Raw genomic sequence first — 16,665 nt, 5'->3', positions numbered from 1 at the left:
ATAAAACATTATTTTGTTATTTTTCGAAAAGAAGAAAATTTAACAAATATTTGTAAATATGTATTTGAAATTTTTTTATAATTTAATTAAAAATATTTGAAAATTTAAAAATTTAATCTATGCATAATGTTTTCATAAATTCTTTATTTATTATTTTTTGTTTTGAAAAGAATACTTGTTAACTTTAGTAACTTTTGCAAAATCCAATTATATATATTTTTTTTTTTTTTTCAAAAGTTTCGCGATTATCAATTACAGAAATGATTTTCTTTGCATCATCTTTCTTTATTTACTCAGTCTATCGAAAAATCTTGAGAAAACATCCTTGTTTGCGAACCAATCGTCGTGCGAAATCTCTGTGTAAGCGAATTGAAGTCGGATTTAAATTTTTGATCTGGCGTATTCACAGCTGGCTTTTGCTTGAAAAGCCAGAATTTGACGTTGAGTGTGACTTAATGTGTCTATTATCAGAGCCAATAAGCCAGAGAAGCAGCTGCCTACATAGCTTTATTCTGCCAATCCCTTATTTCAAAAATATTTCCGTGGCTTCGGACAGGAATAACATTTTATATGAAATTCTGCCATGCGCGACACGTTCGAAAGTATCTTTCCGCGCGCATGATCTTTTCAATATGTGACTTGATCCGTGGAAAGTCTTTAAATTCGGTTTCCAGGTTTAAACGGCGTCAAATAATACAATAATTGTCCCTTTTAAGAGTCGAAAAGGTACATTTTCAAGAAATTTGTCTCTCTATAATATTGTACTCGGAGACAGCTCGCTGAATTCTCAGTCAGTTTACCCTGCGTTCTGATTCGGCTGTAATTCAGTGGCGTAGCAGTTATTTAGATTTTTTAGCTCATTACTTTTTAGATTGACAAATTATTTATGCTTATAAATAAAAATAATTTGTATCTTTCTTTCTCGAAAAATATTTGCAATATCTTTATATATATTATAAATTTATATGAATTAATAGAAAAAGAAATAGATTTTAAGTAATCATAAAAGAAATTATAATTGTGAGATTATCATAATTATTAAATAATAAAATCTTATTGAGATTATTATGTCAGAATAGCTATAATAATTTTTGTGAAATGACAGACGATCTATTTATGTATAGGAGGGTTAAAACCTTACGCCACTGGCGAAGCACATACATACAATAGAGATCGATCGATCAGTCTGGCTTTTGTGGAAAATAAGCCGGAATAACTCGAAAATCACTTCATAATACCAGGTTGTCTCGCAATGTGGAAGAGTCTTTTAAAAACTCCGATACATCCCAACTGTCTAAATGTATTCATTTTAATGACGAAATTGACATAGATAAAAAGTATTTTATAGATTCTTGTAAATTTGCATGGCGGGTGTAACATTAACACTTTACGTTATTCATTGCCAAAGATTGCGCTTTTGAAATATTAAATTAATACGTACATAAAATATTAGTAGATGTAATATTTTGAAAGTTTCAATGATTTGCATTTAATAAATTATATTAATTTTTTATTACATTAATTTTATTTATACAATTCGATTATCAAAAAGACGGGTTGAAATAACAAATATTACGAGGTATTATTTGACGGACGCTTTGAAAACCATTCCCTCGGGGCAACGGCATCAAATATTTGACAATATTTTCAAGAGTTTCGAAAACGTAACCCGATATTCTGCCACTTTAAGACGAGATTAGGGGGGTTCTATGTATAAAAACGAAATTCTTTTATGCGGCGTAAAATCTTGGGGATTAAGACGTCTGTCTCTCTGCATGGTCGTCTGACCATACGGTGATATCATGTTGCGTTTCCTACAAGCGTCATCCCGCACACATCATTCGGGATTGGATCCGCGAAGATCAGACCGATAATCTAAATGGAAAATTGTATTGAATCGTATAGAGTATAATGCGAACACATTCAGGTAGTTGGCTACCCGTATAATGGTGGTTAATGTCGGTAATCTGATCCAGCAGGATCTATTTTTTTCGATCCCTTAGATCGAAAGAATTGCCATCTAAAAAAATTTTTTTTTCCCCTATTCCTCACGCCACGTGTAATATTCTGTCATCCGGCGACAATTGTCTCGATTCCGCTAAATTGCGATGCGAGCAGATCCACGTGTTACAAACTCGACACCGAGAGATACTTTCGGATGATTATGGCGCAGGTGCAGGAAGTCGCGTAATCACGGTGTGCCTTTGCTTTTGCAACGATTGATTGAGGAATGTATTATTGCGATTACGCATATGTTTTATGCGACAAAAATATCGAAAGTGAAGGGCATTGCAAAACTGTAACTTTACTGCATCCTCAATTGTATTTTTTAATTCTTGTTTAAAGAATATCTATAACATAGTTATTTCACATACGTAATTAATAAATTATATCTTATCATGAAATTCAGATATGCTAAAATCTTAATTGTAATATTTTTTGTGTAATTGCTTAAACATTTTCTTTTTTTTTTAAGAAAACAATTTTAAAGTTTCTCATTATTTCAATGTTTGATCATTTTATAATTATTTCAATTGATTAATTGAATAGCAAAATTGCATTTCTATTCTTTTATTCCGTTTAATTTAATTAGAAGAGTAAAAAGGGCATCATAGGGCTCTTTTAATGAGTGCCATCTATCGTTTAAGGGTGAAACCGTATAGTTTAGGGTAGTTTAAGAGCTATATAGCAGATGGGGCGAACTTCACTAAAGAAAGCTCTCACTTTTATGAATTTGAAAATATTCTTATGAAAAAATTATTATGAAAAATATTTATTTGCTGATAAGATAGAAAAGCTATAAGAATTACAAAAATTTCTTTACTATAATTGTATGTTTTTACGTATTACTATTATTTTAATAAAAAAAATATGAGAAACATCACAGAAAATTGTTGTAAAATATCGAAAATACTAAAAAAACTTTTTTTCATTTTTTAATATTTGAAACATTAATTTAGATTCATTGTTTTTAAAAATTATATATTTTTTTTATTCTGTATTTTATATTTCTATATCTTATATTTTTTATTTGTGAAAATGCAATAATTTAGATGATATTAAAGTACTTAAAATTAAAAGTAAATCATATAAAGCAAAGAGAGATGTACAGGTGAGAATATACAGGGAAATAAATTAAAATTATTTCAATCATCACACGATTTATTTAATAAATGCGATTACAATTGCAACTTAACACAACGCTAAAAAGTTGGATCATGCGGTCCAACTGTACAATTCAAACGAAACGAAAACGCAATATAAGACGATTAGATATACAAGTGCGATATATATAATTAAAGATACGAAATGTGCAAAAAGAAAACCAAAAAGAGAACAAAATTAATAAACCCGAATTTTCTGTAAGACAAACAAAACGTATATAAAAAAATTAATTTTCAAAATCGATCAGTACAATCGATCACGGATGTGATCGATTTTACTGTGACTATTAATTATTTACGTATCACAAAGTATCGCTATAGAGCTGTGATTCGTTTAATTAATCTAACTTATGCGCATAATCTATAATTATAAACGATTTATCACAGTTTTCACGTGTCTTTCTTAATCTTAATCATCTATTAAGTACAGATTAATATTGCAGCTGTTGGAAGACATATTTAATATAATCGATATCACGTTTGATAATTTCGTAATAGATTTTTCCCTTTAGATAGACATTTCTTTTTAAAATCCTTGAATTATTTTCAATCTACATAAAATTAATATCACAGATTTTTAAAATTTTTTCGCTAATATCACAGTTTAAACTGTTCCGCGGCAGATTATCACAGTTTTTATACTTGCGCTCAAAATGTCAAATTGCGCGAATAATAAACATATTTCTCCTTAATGACATATCACAGCTATTCCTATTATGAAATATGCACTGGGCGGCCTTTAATCTCGAACGATGTTCGATCCACTAAACTATAATATACATACTCTAATAGTATTTACGATGCTATGCTTATTGACGGATATCTAAGCCTATTATCACTTCGATCGATTAAACGATACTACCAGAAATTGATCATATGTACGAGAATATTGCACGCGATATTACTTATCTATTTAACTAGTCTGCCGCGGATTCTTAATTGAGAAATTCATTTTAAAGCTTCGAACCAGGAGTTAATTGGCAAATCGAACTAAAAGTACACAAATAAAGGCTAAACGATCTCTTAAGAACTATTAAAGCTACCTTCGAGTTACGCCGCGAAGAACTCCTGCGTCCCTTGATAGATCTTTGACAGGGGTGGTCCATTGTTTTCTGTCCAACTATCGATCGCTGTCATCGTCATCGTCAACGACAGACTTGTTGTTCGCCAGATGCTCCCTTAATTCGTTCTCCAGATTCTCGTTAGTGCGATTTCGCGATTCCTCCTGGTCGATGATCATCATCGTCGTGGTTCTCTCGTGACAGGAAACCGTGATCTCGTTCGGATGATTTTGCTGATCGAAATTGACGGCGCGATCCGCCGTCCCACGCCGCAATCTGGCGTACCATCTCTTCAAGTTCTTCAGAGTAGTCTTGACAACTTGTCGAGCCGCTAACACGCCATCGTCTTCGATGGATCGAACTGAATGGCCGATGGGCATCACGGTGTACGTGATCTTCATGCTGGCGCCGTAAATGAGTGAATGAGCGGCCGAGAAAAACCGGTCGCGATTCTGTTCGAGGATCTCGAGGTGGACTTGGCAGCGACCAGCGATGCGTCTTCTCGAATACACGAGAACTCGTGACGATGAGGGCGCGTATGCGTGAACGAGAAAGGGAGAGAGAGAGAACTATCGATGGATACGGGGAAAAAAAGAGAGACGGAATGAGAGTACACGTGCACGACACGAGGATGGATGGCAGACCGGTTGGTTTCTCGTGCCTTCGCCTCGTCTTTTCTCTTTTTCCTTCGAGATCGCGCGAGTATGAGTGGGTGTGATTGAATGTGAACTGGGATGAGAGCAGCTCGGCTTATATAGCCGAAGGGTCGCGCATGCGCTCGACGTAGCAAAGTCAGGGCGACGGAGGGTGGAGACCACGTTTTTTGCACGGATACGTGTGCATCAGCGTGCGTGCGTGCGTGTACGCGTCAATGTGCAGGATGAGGGTAGGGGTTGCAGGTATTTTGTATCTGTCGTAATTTCTTGGGGGAGGCTCAAAGCGAAGGAAAAGGGCGCTTGACCGTTTTGAAAGACTGACAATAAATGACATTAGATCATCGATAGATAATTATTACAATTTTATATTTTTACGAATATAAATTTCACTAACAATATATTTGATCAACAATACATTTTTCTTCTTTTATTTTTTCTTTTCTTTTGCTATCTTTGATCACATCATCTTTCTTTCTTTTTTATCTTCATATCACAAGATTTTTCAATTCTTGATTATCTAGTGAAATAAAGACGAAAAAGAATGAAAGATGACAAACAGATAATGTAATTGAGAAAAGCAAAGGAAAAGAAAATAAGAAAAAATATAATATGCATGCGATACAATTGAGAATAAAATTACGAATTAAACCGAAAAAAAGTAAAAAAAAAAAGTCAAGGTAAGACAGAAGAAAAAATGAAATACAAGAATATACAAGCAGAAGAGAGATAAAAGAAATCGAACGGAGGAAAAAAGAACACGATGGCGTGCGCGCACGAAGCAAGGGCGCGAAGAAGAAGGAACAAGGACAGGACGTTGTTGTTGAACTCATAGTCGTCGAAAGCGAAACATGAGAGAAACGAGGTTACGGCCTCGCATGATGCATCGGGTTGCATGTGATGCACTGAAAAAAGACGCAGGATAAAAGGAGGACGATTGGTCAGAGTACGTTGGGTGACCGAGGATAATCGGTGCGAGGATAAAAGCTTGGTGACCGAGGAGAAAAGACAGATCTAAGGACTGAGGTGGAGAACGAGGGGAAAAAGTAGAATGGAGAAGGCAGCAAGAGGAGAAGGTGGTGGAAATAAGCGCTTGATGCGGCGTGCGCGCAGCACGAGTTGCGCACGCTGCATCGACGAAGGGCATGGACAAGGGTGAGGGTAACTGACAATCAGAAGAGGATGCACGTAGACACAGAGAAAGAGATAGTTTCTACCGAGAACCGACAGTACCAAACGAGGAAGGAGGATGCAATTTGCGAAGGAAGTAGAAGGGAGTCGAGAAGAGAGAAGGAAATAGATCGTTCTCGCGACGCACGCGCAGCACGAGTTTGCGCTTTAAGAAAGATCAGCTCGTGCTACTCTAGACAAGGTAACGCGCTATGGTTGAACGGAGAACGCTGCGTGCATCGACGAATAGAGGGGAGGTAACACGAATCAAAGAAAAGGAAGTTCAAGGAAACGGAGGGAGATAGTCGATCCCCTCTAACGCACGCTGAGAAAGAGCAACGTATAGGAAAGAGATGCAGAATGAGAGCCAGGAAGAGTAGAAGGAAATGAAGAGCAAGAAGAACAAGGATGAAAAATGCGATAGAAGTCACAGATGCGATCGCACCGAGCGAGATGGAAGATAGAATTATGCGATGGAAGAAAGGAAGGGGTGCGTACTTTGCGTGACGCACGCGCAGCACGAGCTCCACGAGCTCCACGAGCTCCACGTGGTGCGAACGAGAATGAACGACGACGAGGGCACAAGAGAGAGACGGCGGCGACCGTGCGCCACGAGCGAGATCAGGGTGACGAAGAAGAGGGAAAGCGAGAGGACCAAGTGTCGACCGCCGTGAGGGAGAAAAAGAGACCAGAATCGGAAGGGTGATGACGATACTCGATTCGTAGCGCACGCGCAGCACGAGTTTGCGCACGGTAGCAGAAGTAAGCGCGAGAGTAGCACGTGGTTCGCTCGTGCTGGAGGAGGAAGGGACGAGACACGAGATTGGGAAGGAGCGAATGAGAAAGCCGATAGAGTGAGAAAAAGAGAACACCACGTGAAGGAACTCGTGAGCGCGAATCGTGAGAGAACGAAGCGCTTCGTTCACCGGACAAGGACGAGATGACGGTCGTTAGGAGGACCGAATCGATGCGTCAAACAACGGTCGGGGACGGGTGACGCGTCGATTTGACGAAGGGCGATTGGACTCAAGGGGGGAGGGAGGGAAAAGAGAAAGAGTGATTGGAGAGGTGCATAACCTGTTGCACGGGAAGTTGGTAATGCGACGGTCCACCAAGCTCTACGAGCATGTGAAACAGGTGGCTACGTTGTTCTGCCGCTGCAATTAACGCGAGTCGCCTCGCCTACTTCGCCTCGATTCTTTCAGGCCTGGATTTTTGCCGCGACGCCGTAAGAATATAGGGCTTAGGATACGAAAGTCGATAGTCGGTTATTATGATCGCGGATCGATAGATGCAGACCGTTCATTTATTGACAGCGTTCAATCTCGCCGCTACTTTGTTCGCTACATTGCTATTTTCAGCCAGAGAGGAGGAGAATATATAAATAACTCTTTTCTTGTAACATAAACATGCCTTGTGTCTGGGGTTGTCTCTTGCAACATATGCAAATTTATGGTACGCACCTCTATGATCAGGGATTCCCGATTGACACCGTCACATGAGAAAACACGGATAATAGACTTAATTACATTCGCCTTGAGGCAATGATAAATCGGTCGTCGCGTTATAATCAGTAAGTAGCAGTCATTATACTGTGCCGCGATGGAGGGCATAAATTATAAGATCGATCGATACGCATATAATTGAAGCGTTTAGTTTATTTTTCTTTCGCAGATTATATATATATATATATATATATACCGATTAACGCATCGTCGATTTAAACAATATTTAAGTCACAAAGCGTCGATCACTTTATAACTTTATAATTAAAATATAGATTTATTGAAAATGATCAAACGATTTATCGCATGCATATATTATACGAATTATTATATGTTGAAATAATTATATTTTTCACGCATATTGTACGAAGTGACAGTTTACATAAAACGAGCCGGTTTGTTCACTAATTACATATTCAAAAATCCGCGGCGCTCTGCATATCCAGACGTGTCTTTTGAACAGAGAGATTTTACTATAACGGGGTACCGCCCGCGCTCCATTCACGCGAACGCAAGGGGTGACGAGGGATGGCCAGAGTGACACCCTCTGGCAGCCGGCCTCCTCAGCGCGACGCGGTCGTAATATTTAGATTCCTGACCAACCGCACGCATCTGTCGAGACCCCTCGTGTCCGGCATTCCCTAAGCGAGTGATGCGCTTTTCGAGGGTGTGCTCGCTCTCGCTCTTCTCGGCTTGCCTGCTATCGAGCCGGGGCCCCAGGAGCAACGTGTATATGTATATCTCCTTCGGTCGGTGGCAGCTGGAGGTTTCGCGCGTGAGAACTCGATGGTACCGAGGTTCCCTGGTTCTCGTCGCCACCTGTCCTCGCGCGCTGCTTCTCTCGAGGCGACCGCCAACCCTCTTTCCTCGTCCTCCTTTTCCTTCCATTTCTCTCCCGCATAGCAGTTCTCCATCTCCCCGCGGTACTCACTGTGCGTCGTCGTATCCGTCGGTCCCCCTCGCGGATCTTCGAGAGAGCAACCCTTCGCGGCGTAATCACGCCTCGGCAGGGACGAACGGACGGAGAGAAATTAGGACCGGCCCCCGGGCCCGATTGAAATATTTTAATGGTGTTTCGATGAGACGAGATCCGTCGAGCAGATACGGCGCCTTTCGGTATGTAGATGTTTTTTTATAGTGATTTTGTAGGGCATTCACTTGTGCTCTCTCGAAGAGGCTGTTAAGGATAACGATATATATGAGTCGCGATATGAAGCACGCATCTCTCGCTTGTATGTTAAAATATTTTAATTTATTCCATCTCGAGGACTAGAAAAAAAAACGAATAAAAATATACCATACAATTGATATTTTATCGCATTATTCTTGGAGCGATGGTATAATTATGATTTTTAATTATTATAAAACTACATTAATCATTTATCTTAAGTTATCGATTTTTTATGCATAATATTTTTATTGTTTTTGGATGAAAAATTCTTAATATAAACGAGTCTCTCTTTCATTTCTCTATAATCAATCACAGTTTTCTTAAATCTAATCAGCTATTAGATCTCGTTTTGTGATTCTACAGCTTACAATATTACTGATACGCCGAAGAGTAGCATAGCTATTACTAGCGTGGACTTAATTAATCATGTCAGATTCTCTTGTCTTACAGCAGCGCGATTACTCTTTGAAAATGATAGATAAAACGTATAAATTATAAATATTTATAAACGCGCCGGCACGCACTTTCTCTTGGCGATTCTCTCAAAATCGACGTTCTCCGCCCCTGTTCTCCAATCTTAAGCTAACCGCTCTAAGCGTGCACGGAGCGTGTTGGTCGTGTGCGAGAAACGCGCCTTGCCAGCCCTTGGTTTTCGGATCCGAAAAAGAAGTCTCACGCGACACGCGGCAAGGTACCCTCTTCGCGTAGAAAGTTTCTTACAGAAAGGAAACTGGGCCTCGTAACGGTCGGGAGCCTGATGCAGACATGTCGCGGGACGGACGCGCGTCGTGACGGACAATAACGACCCAAAACCTGCAATGAAGCTGTCGGGAGTCGGGAGGCGAAAATTGCGCGATCAGACGCGTGTGTGTGTATGAAAGGGAGAGAGAGAGAGAGAGAGAGACGCGCCGAGGACGTTCGGGCAATTTCGAGGTTGGGCAATTATTCGCGGATGGAGCTATTTGGTGACACGCGAGTGCAATCGACGACGATAAATCTTCGTTCGTGCTCGTGAGTCATTTGGGTCATATGCGATGAGAGAGTTAAGCGGATTTGAGAGCTCGGCTGCAGTCCGCGCGAATGCGCAGATGGCTTAGTGACAGTAACTACGCCATCGCCTTTCGTGTGTTTTTCAAACGGTCACGGTAGCGCGATTAAATCATTGCGGAGAAAAGGGGGACGTTTATGAGTTAGAATCCATAATGGCTAATAACGGCAAGATTGGAGTCATTAAATTTAATCGTTTAATATCCATTAATTTTTACTAATATTTAGAATTATTTTAATATTAATAAATAGAGAAAAAGAATCCTTAATTCAATACGAAACTGCAGTCTATGTCACATAAATTTTATATATTACAACTGATTAATTATATCAATAATATCAATGAATTTTATGAAAAAAAAGTAAACTTTGAGATTTCAAATAAAATATTTTTATTTGCAATTATTTATAATAATGCTGATTATACATAATTATTTATAATATTATTTTGATTTGATGTTTCATAATGCTTTAAATTCAATTGTCTGAATTTTTTTTATATTTAGCAACAGGTTTCGTTTCACTTCTACAACTTCCTTTCTCGTATCTTAAAAAAATCTTTGAAATTGAAACAAGTTATGCCTGTTTTTTTAACGTTGCATATTTGGATTATTTGTGTCATTGACATCCATGTATATGTACAATTTGTCAAGTTGAAATATAGCAGTTTATTATACGCAAGTAGAGAGAGGGAGAGAGAGAGTGGTCAACAAGCTTTCGGAGGCCGGTGTAACGAATGCAACTTTGATTTTGTTACAGTGCGCGTAAGACACGGGTCGGTTAGCTGATTTATGTCGCATTCGAAAGGATCTTTGACTTCGCGAAGAAAAAAAAGCAGCGGAACGTCGCGTTTTATTTCCAATGGTCTTCCCGCTCGCGGTGATTTATTACCGTTCAGAATTCTTCAAACTTCTTTCCGCATAATTTATCGAAGCGGCTTTCATATCGAGAAATTATATCTTCCGAAGATGCGGCTTTCGTCGAAGATGTTTTGATTTTTTTTCGAAAAGATATCTATTTTTTCGAACGCGAATAATGTAAGAAAAAGAACGCGGTATCCCTATAATGAAAATCTCATTAAGAAGTATTTATTATACGAAAATTATGTTGTGTACGATGAAGTAGAAGCTGAAGATACTGCAAATCCAGCTGCAAAGCACCTGAACGATAGTCATTCTTGCGTGATGAAGTACATCCTGTTTGGACATATAAGAAGCCTTCTCTTCCTTTTAAAGAAAGCATGTCCTTTCTTCGTGAAGTTAAGATCGTCGCCAATGATGTGATTCAGCTTATTCGATGAACACATGGCTTGCTCGTGCTGGCGAAATCGAAGACGACCCAGTCGTACAACTTTTGTTGGTCCAGTATAAAGTGGACCGATTAAAACGTTTAATCGTTTAAAAATTTTATTTTAAAAGAAAATTATATTATTTACACCTACACGCGTATAAATATATATCCGCGGTAAAAATTATCTAAAATTATTCTATGAATAATATATCAATAATTTATTAACTATATTATGATATAGATGTTATTTAACATTCACAATAGAGAATTAATAATGATATAAATTTGTGAAAAATTATTCATTTTTCTTTCGCAATACATAGATTAATATACATTTTTTTTATAGTTTTTTTATAGTATATTTTTATCATATTCGACTTTTGCGTATATGAACATTTTTCAAATGCTAGAATAAATGATTGATACTTAATGAGATTGTTATCTCTATCTGTATAACGAGATTTACTCGAATATCACAAGCTTAAGGAAGTCTATATCGCATTGATAATGTTCTTCGACTTCGCACGGATTGCTCTTAAGCGAGAGGAAACTAATCATTAAGTATAGAATGCGCGAGCAAGACTCATTTAAAAATATTCTATGATTTCTTTCACAACATTTTTAATATAAAATAATTTTATTAGAAGTTTGACGCATAAAATATACTTGATGTAATAAATTTAATATCCATTAATTTTTTAATGATGACATATTATTTAAAATTGTGAAGAATGTAAATTGATATTTCATTCACGATTTCGTAAATTTTCTAAAATCATACAATAACCAGATTTATGTTACATTTTTCTATTGAGTTTTATTTTGCTTTTTGCCTAATTTTTTAACTGCAGCTTATCCAACCGATTTGAAAGAAACTGCAATTTCGTGTTTGAGAGAATTAACCATTTATACGTAAATTTCTGCAGTCTCTTGAAGAGAACAAATTGTAGCTGTCAGTCGATTTTACAGACAGTACCCGTCGTCTAAGATCGGTAAAGGGTTGATCGCAGATCGTAATTTGAGCCTCTCTTTGTTGCTACGTTTCGTATCAAGGGCGACCTTCGACTTCACGAAGAAGATTGCTCCTGGCAGATTGAAGAGCCGTCACGTGATTAAACAGGATGTGTGGTACCTGCACGCAATTCGGACTTCGCCGGCGAAGTCAACGATTTCACTCGGTTGCTTATCTGCAGTTACCTGTTATTTGAAAAAAACAGGAAGTTGAAAATGGAATAACAGTCACGTTTCGTAACTCGAAGCTGGAAATAACTTACTCTTAATTAAATAATTATTCTCTCTCTCTCTGAGGTTAAATTTATTAACGTCTACCAGCTGGACTTGTTTATCCTCGATCGCTTCGTGCGAACGAAAATCAACGCGTGATTAATGCAATCGCTGACAGTGATGTGGAATTTTTTTAAGTACGAATGATTTTCGTAGAGTGAGAAAAATGAAAGTTTTGTTTGCTCTCAAACAGGATGCACTCCATCACGTGAGCCTCAAATAAATATTTATCGTAACGTGTTTCAATGTTTATCAATGGCACTGCCCGATGTATATCGTACCTGTATGAAAGGTTTCTTTTAATGATTTTCTCTTGCTCGTCGATGCGTTTTCTGTGCGGCAGTACGTTCGATAACATCAAAAATAAACTGTCGAGACTATCGCTCGCTTTGAAGGATTTTATTGATAAAAATTTTACAAGCGTGGGGTGGGTCATACTTTTATTAATTGGTTTACTGTCTGGTGCCAAGCTAAGCAACGATATAACTGGTTTATCGTTGATTTTATCGTAATGAGGAAGCCACGTGCGATTGCGCGCTGATTCGTATCGCGACGTTAACGATAGCATATGCGCATATAACTGCAGTTTTTGCATCTTATTAAAAAACGAAAAAAGAAAACACTAGTACGATCGTGCAAAGTTCAAGCGGACGTGCAATGAAATCTTATATTAGTAGATAACATGAAAAATAACAATTTAAATTTCTCAAAAGTTTATATTTTACAATTTATCAACGAAGAAATAAGTCATCAATATATCATCCAAATATTTTTTCTTAATAAAAATATTGAAAAATCTTTATTTTGCAGAAGAATTTTTGTAGTTTTATATTTTATTTAAAATAATTTTTATTTTTCTGTTTGTTCTGCAGTATTTGTCTTATTTAAATATTTAGGAGACGTAATCGAATTCAGGACCGAATTGGAAATCTTCACGTAGGTGTCAAAGGAATAGGTAGTTGTTTGAAATTTCACGCGCCTTTGCCGATTTCCTCCAGAAATATCAATCGATTAATCGACTCGTCGTGTAAAAAACCGGTCTACGATCGGGTTCATCGCGCAATTTTGCCATTTCGATGCGTATCGCGCCGAAAAACGTTCCTGTCCGATCACATCTACGTGAGATACTTGACTTGTTCGACAGTATCGGCAACGACAAGAAAAAAATGTATATTCGCGAATCGAACGCAAACATGCTCGATCACGCTTCATCGAGATCTCTCCGAAATTTAAGATCTTGCATAAAATCGGCATAAGATACGCGATTGCGAGTCGAAGTTACCGAGTCCTTCTTGCGCGCGACTCGGATCGGTGTGCCGGCTAATTGGACCACCGGAGACCGTTGCCGAGGACCGGTATAACGAGCTTCTCTCTTTGAATTCGCGCCTCTGCCACGAAACGGGATAGTACGCGCCCGTTCGTCGATCCCGCCGATATCGCAATCAAAATCGAATATTTCTCCCGAGTATGCTGGGCGACAAAAACAATGTTCGCCGAAAAATAATGACTAAAGGTCGAGAGAATTGATAGTTAGTTTCAAGCAAATTGTATTTAATTCGACAAGTATCGAAATATTTAAAGTGATTTATCGAAAGACTTAAAATTGAAACTGTGTAAAGCTTTTAATTAAGCTTTCGTTCGGGGAACAAATTGCATGTCCCTTCCAGAGAATATTATTTTGCGCGTCGGACACGCCGAAGAGTGAACGTGCTGCATTCATATATCGTATTGAAAACGAAGATTTCTCTGAAAGAAAAAAGAAAGAGCATTTTTTTGCGAGGTATATCATGTATCATAAATGATCCTGCAGTCGTCACAACTTAACTGTATATGAGAAACGTACTCTCGCCGCGATTTCCGAATTGATTTCCATAACGAAGATGAACAGAAACGTATGCAAAGGATTAATTAAAAAGATGGACTTTCGATAAGTGCGCTTGAGTAATGAATTTTTTATGCAACGAGCGTTCTTCATTAAAGGTATAATCGACGGTATCGATGGGTCGCTTTTATAAAAGAGTTATAAATCGAAACATAAGTCATTAAGAAGGATTAAGAGTTATTAATTTAATTCATTTTTATATTTAATGATACCTGATGAAGCAATTTTTTATAATCGGATTAAATTATATTTTCTCTTGAACAACTTTGCATTTAATGGCAATAGTGTAAAATTTCACATATGTTAAAAAATACTTTTCACTTATTTAATTATAATATTATCTATATAACACTTTCTTACAAAATTGATCGAGAATCTAATGCAAAAATGATGATTTTTTTTATTATAAAAAAAAGAAACACAAAGAAAAGACGCAAAAATAGAAGGGTATAATTCTTACACAAATTCGGTAAAGATGGTCGGCGAACATTTTATCGCGGAATATCGCAATAAAATGTTATTTTTTTATCGATGAAACGTCGATGTGAATGCCGTCGACAAAACGGAAAGCTAATAAATTTCATTTCAATATTGACAGAGGACGGAACGTTTCGCGCGAATTGCTCTCGCTAAAAGTCGCAAGAACGACAGGATACAGGTGCGCGGAATCGGCGTTAATTCCTCCGTGAGAAAGATGAAGCAAATCGATGCATTTCACATGCAAATACGCGGAATCGCGGATTCGCCAGACACAGGTATAATACGGGCGGTAAATTCGACGGTGTTTATATCGGCACGGAGACCTTCTGTGACATCTGTACAGATCGATGTCTTGTCACTTGTAAATGCGTTGACATCTGCGGATTTGCGGATGCATGCGTATGCAACGTACATACAATGCGGCGAGGCATAATTCAATGGCCGTTGTGTTAAGGGATACGTGTCTGTCCGAGGTTTCGCAAAACTCGATTTTTCTTTTTACGTAAGATCGCAGCCGCAATCTTTTATGCGTGTTTTAAGATTCGTAAAATATTCCGAAAATCGTAAAGACACGTGTACAGACTGCATTACGTTGTATAAATCTTGAAACTTTATGTGGCCGTTTCTTTAAACGCGAGCATTTTAATATGTAAATTAATATTTACAAGTCTTCTTCTCGGGGAAGAGCTGATAGTTTTTGTTGCAACACACAAAAACTGATTATATTTATTTTTATATTCCTGTCGTCCGATTTATAGCTAGGCCTTAATTTCCAGTGTAAAACGGCACGCTACTTAAGATCTTTCCTCGACTTTAAACGAGTAACCCCATAATTTCGACAGCGACGTCTCGAGAACGAGGACGAGACTCGGACAAAACTTCGAAAACACCTGTGCCCTTATTTTCGATCCATACATCCGTGACAGCCCATCAAAATCTGTTGGCCGAGCTCCCCTACAAGGTTTCCACATCGCGTACGCATCCCATTTACATACCAAGTGTCTGATGTCAGCTTGGTAATACAGCTCGGCTACCCCTCTATATCTACACGCGTGATCGCGCGCACGCGAAGCCCCTCGACGTTTGCACGCGCGTTTCTAGACGCGATGCACGCGCGAATCATCAGAATGTATATGTGCTTCTCGCGAGATAGAAACTCCTTCCCGCGTATAATGTAGACGCGGCGAATCCGTTGCTATAAATAGCCGCATGAGCGTAACATACTATTAAGTCATTCCAGCGCAATATATATCTCTTATCCCCCCCCTTCCCTCTTCGTCATCCTCTTCGTCTTCTCCGCGAGACAAGACTATCCACGCGCGTTTATTTTCGTAATGCCTGCGAATTTCAATAAGATACCTTATATACAAAGTTGCACTCTTGATTCTGCGTGTGTGCAGTAACATAATTTAACGGAATCACAAAAATTACTTGATCTTACTTAATATGAAAAGTTGAGACGAGATTGCGAGTTAACGATCGTAGCACTTTTTTCAGAATCAAGTCGAGTATTATGCAACTGAAAGGATAGGGTACATAATACCGCCCGCATTCTCATGTACATTTTATTAAGACGATATTAGCTACATTTCCGTAGTTCACCTGTATCCTCGTGTAGAACCTCGTCGTGAAGTGTGATATACGCGCGTATATACGGGCTTATAAATTTAATCGACCGAACACAAAAATTTACATCTGCACTCGCGGCGCGATTAAGCCTTGAGATTTTGTAATGGGATATCATTACTTGACCGTATAAGTAATCGTGTTGGGCAAACTGTCGCGTCCCGAGCGTCGATATTAACGGGACGAGTTTCCTACACAAACATAGCAAATAACAGTTTTAATGTTATTTGCTATGTTTTACGCGCGAATGATGATTATACGATTATACTTTATACGTTGTATCTATTCAACCATATTTCCCTTTAACGGGTTACTACTATCTGAATAAGCAG

General features: G+C 38.1%; 2 protein-coding genes across 3 annotated transcripts in view; one reads left to right on the top strand and one right to left on the bottom strand.

The window, feature by feature from the left end:
- The window catches only part of LOC145948932 (tubulin monoglutamylase TTLL4), a 137,802-nt gene that overhangs the window by 67,590 nt on the left and 53,547 nt on the right, over positions 1-16,665 (top strand). The gene's annotated exons all lie outside the window — the stretch shown is intronic.
- Positions 3,182-4,741, bottom strand: LOC145947267 (uncharacterized). Its single transcript, XM_083057081.1, has one exon. It carries the CDS (start codon positions 4,624-4,626, stop codon positions 4,285-4,287), a length of 342 nt encoding a protein of 113 aa, XP_082913207.1. The 5' UTR covers positions 4,627-4,741; the 3' UTR covers positions 3,182-4,284.

Source organism: Prenolepis imparis, unplaced genomic scaffold (genome assembly GCF_030444845.1).
Source record: "Prenolepis imparis isolate NDT839.2.m4 unplaced genomic scaffold, iyPreImpa1.0 SCAF_2, whole genome shotgun sequence".
In the NCBI taxonomy this organism is placed as follows: domain Eukaryota; kingdom Metazoa; phylum Arthropoda; class Insecta; order Hymenoptera; family Formicidae; genus Prenolepis; species Prenolepis imparis.
Note: the sequence above shows the minus strand (reverse complement) of the source record. Positions and strands in the feature narration are given on the sequence as shown.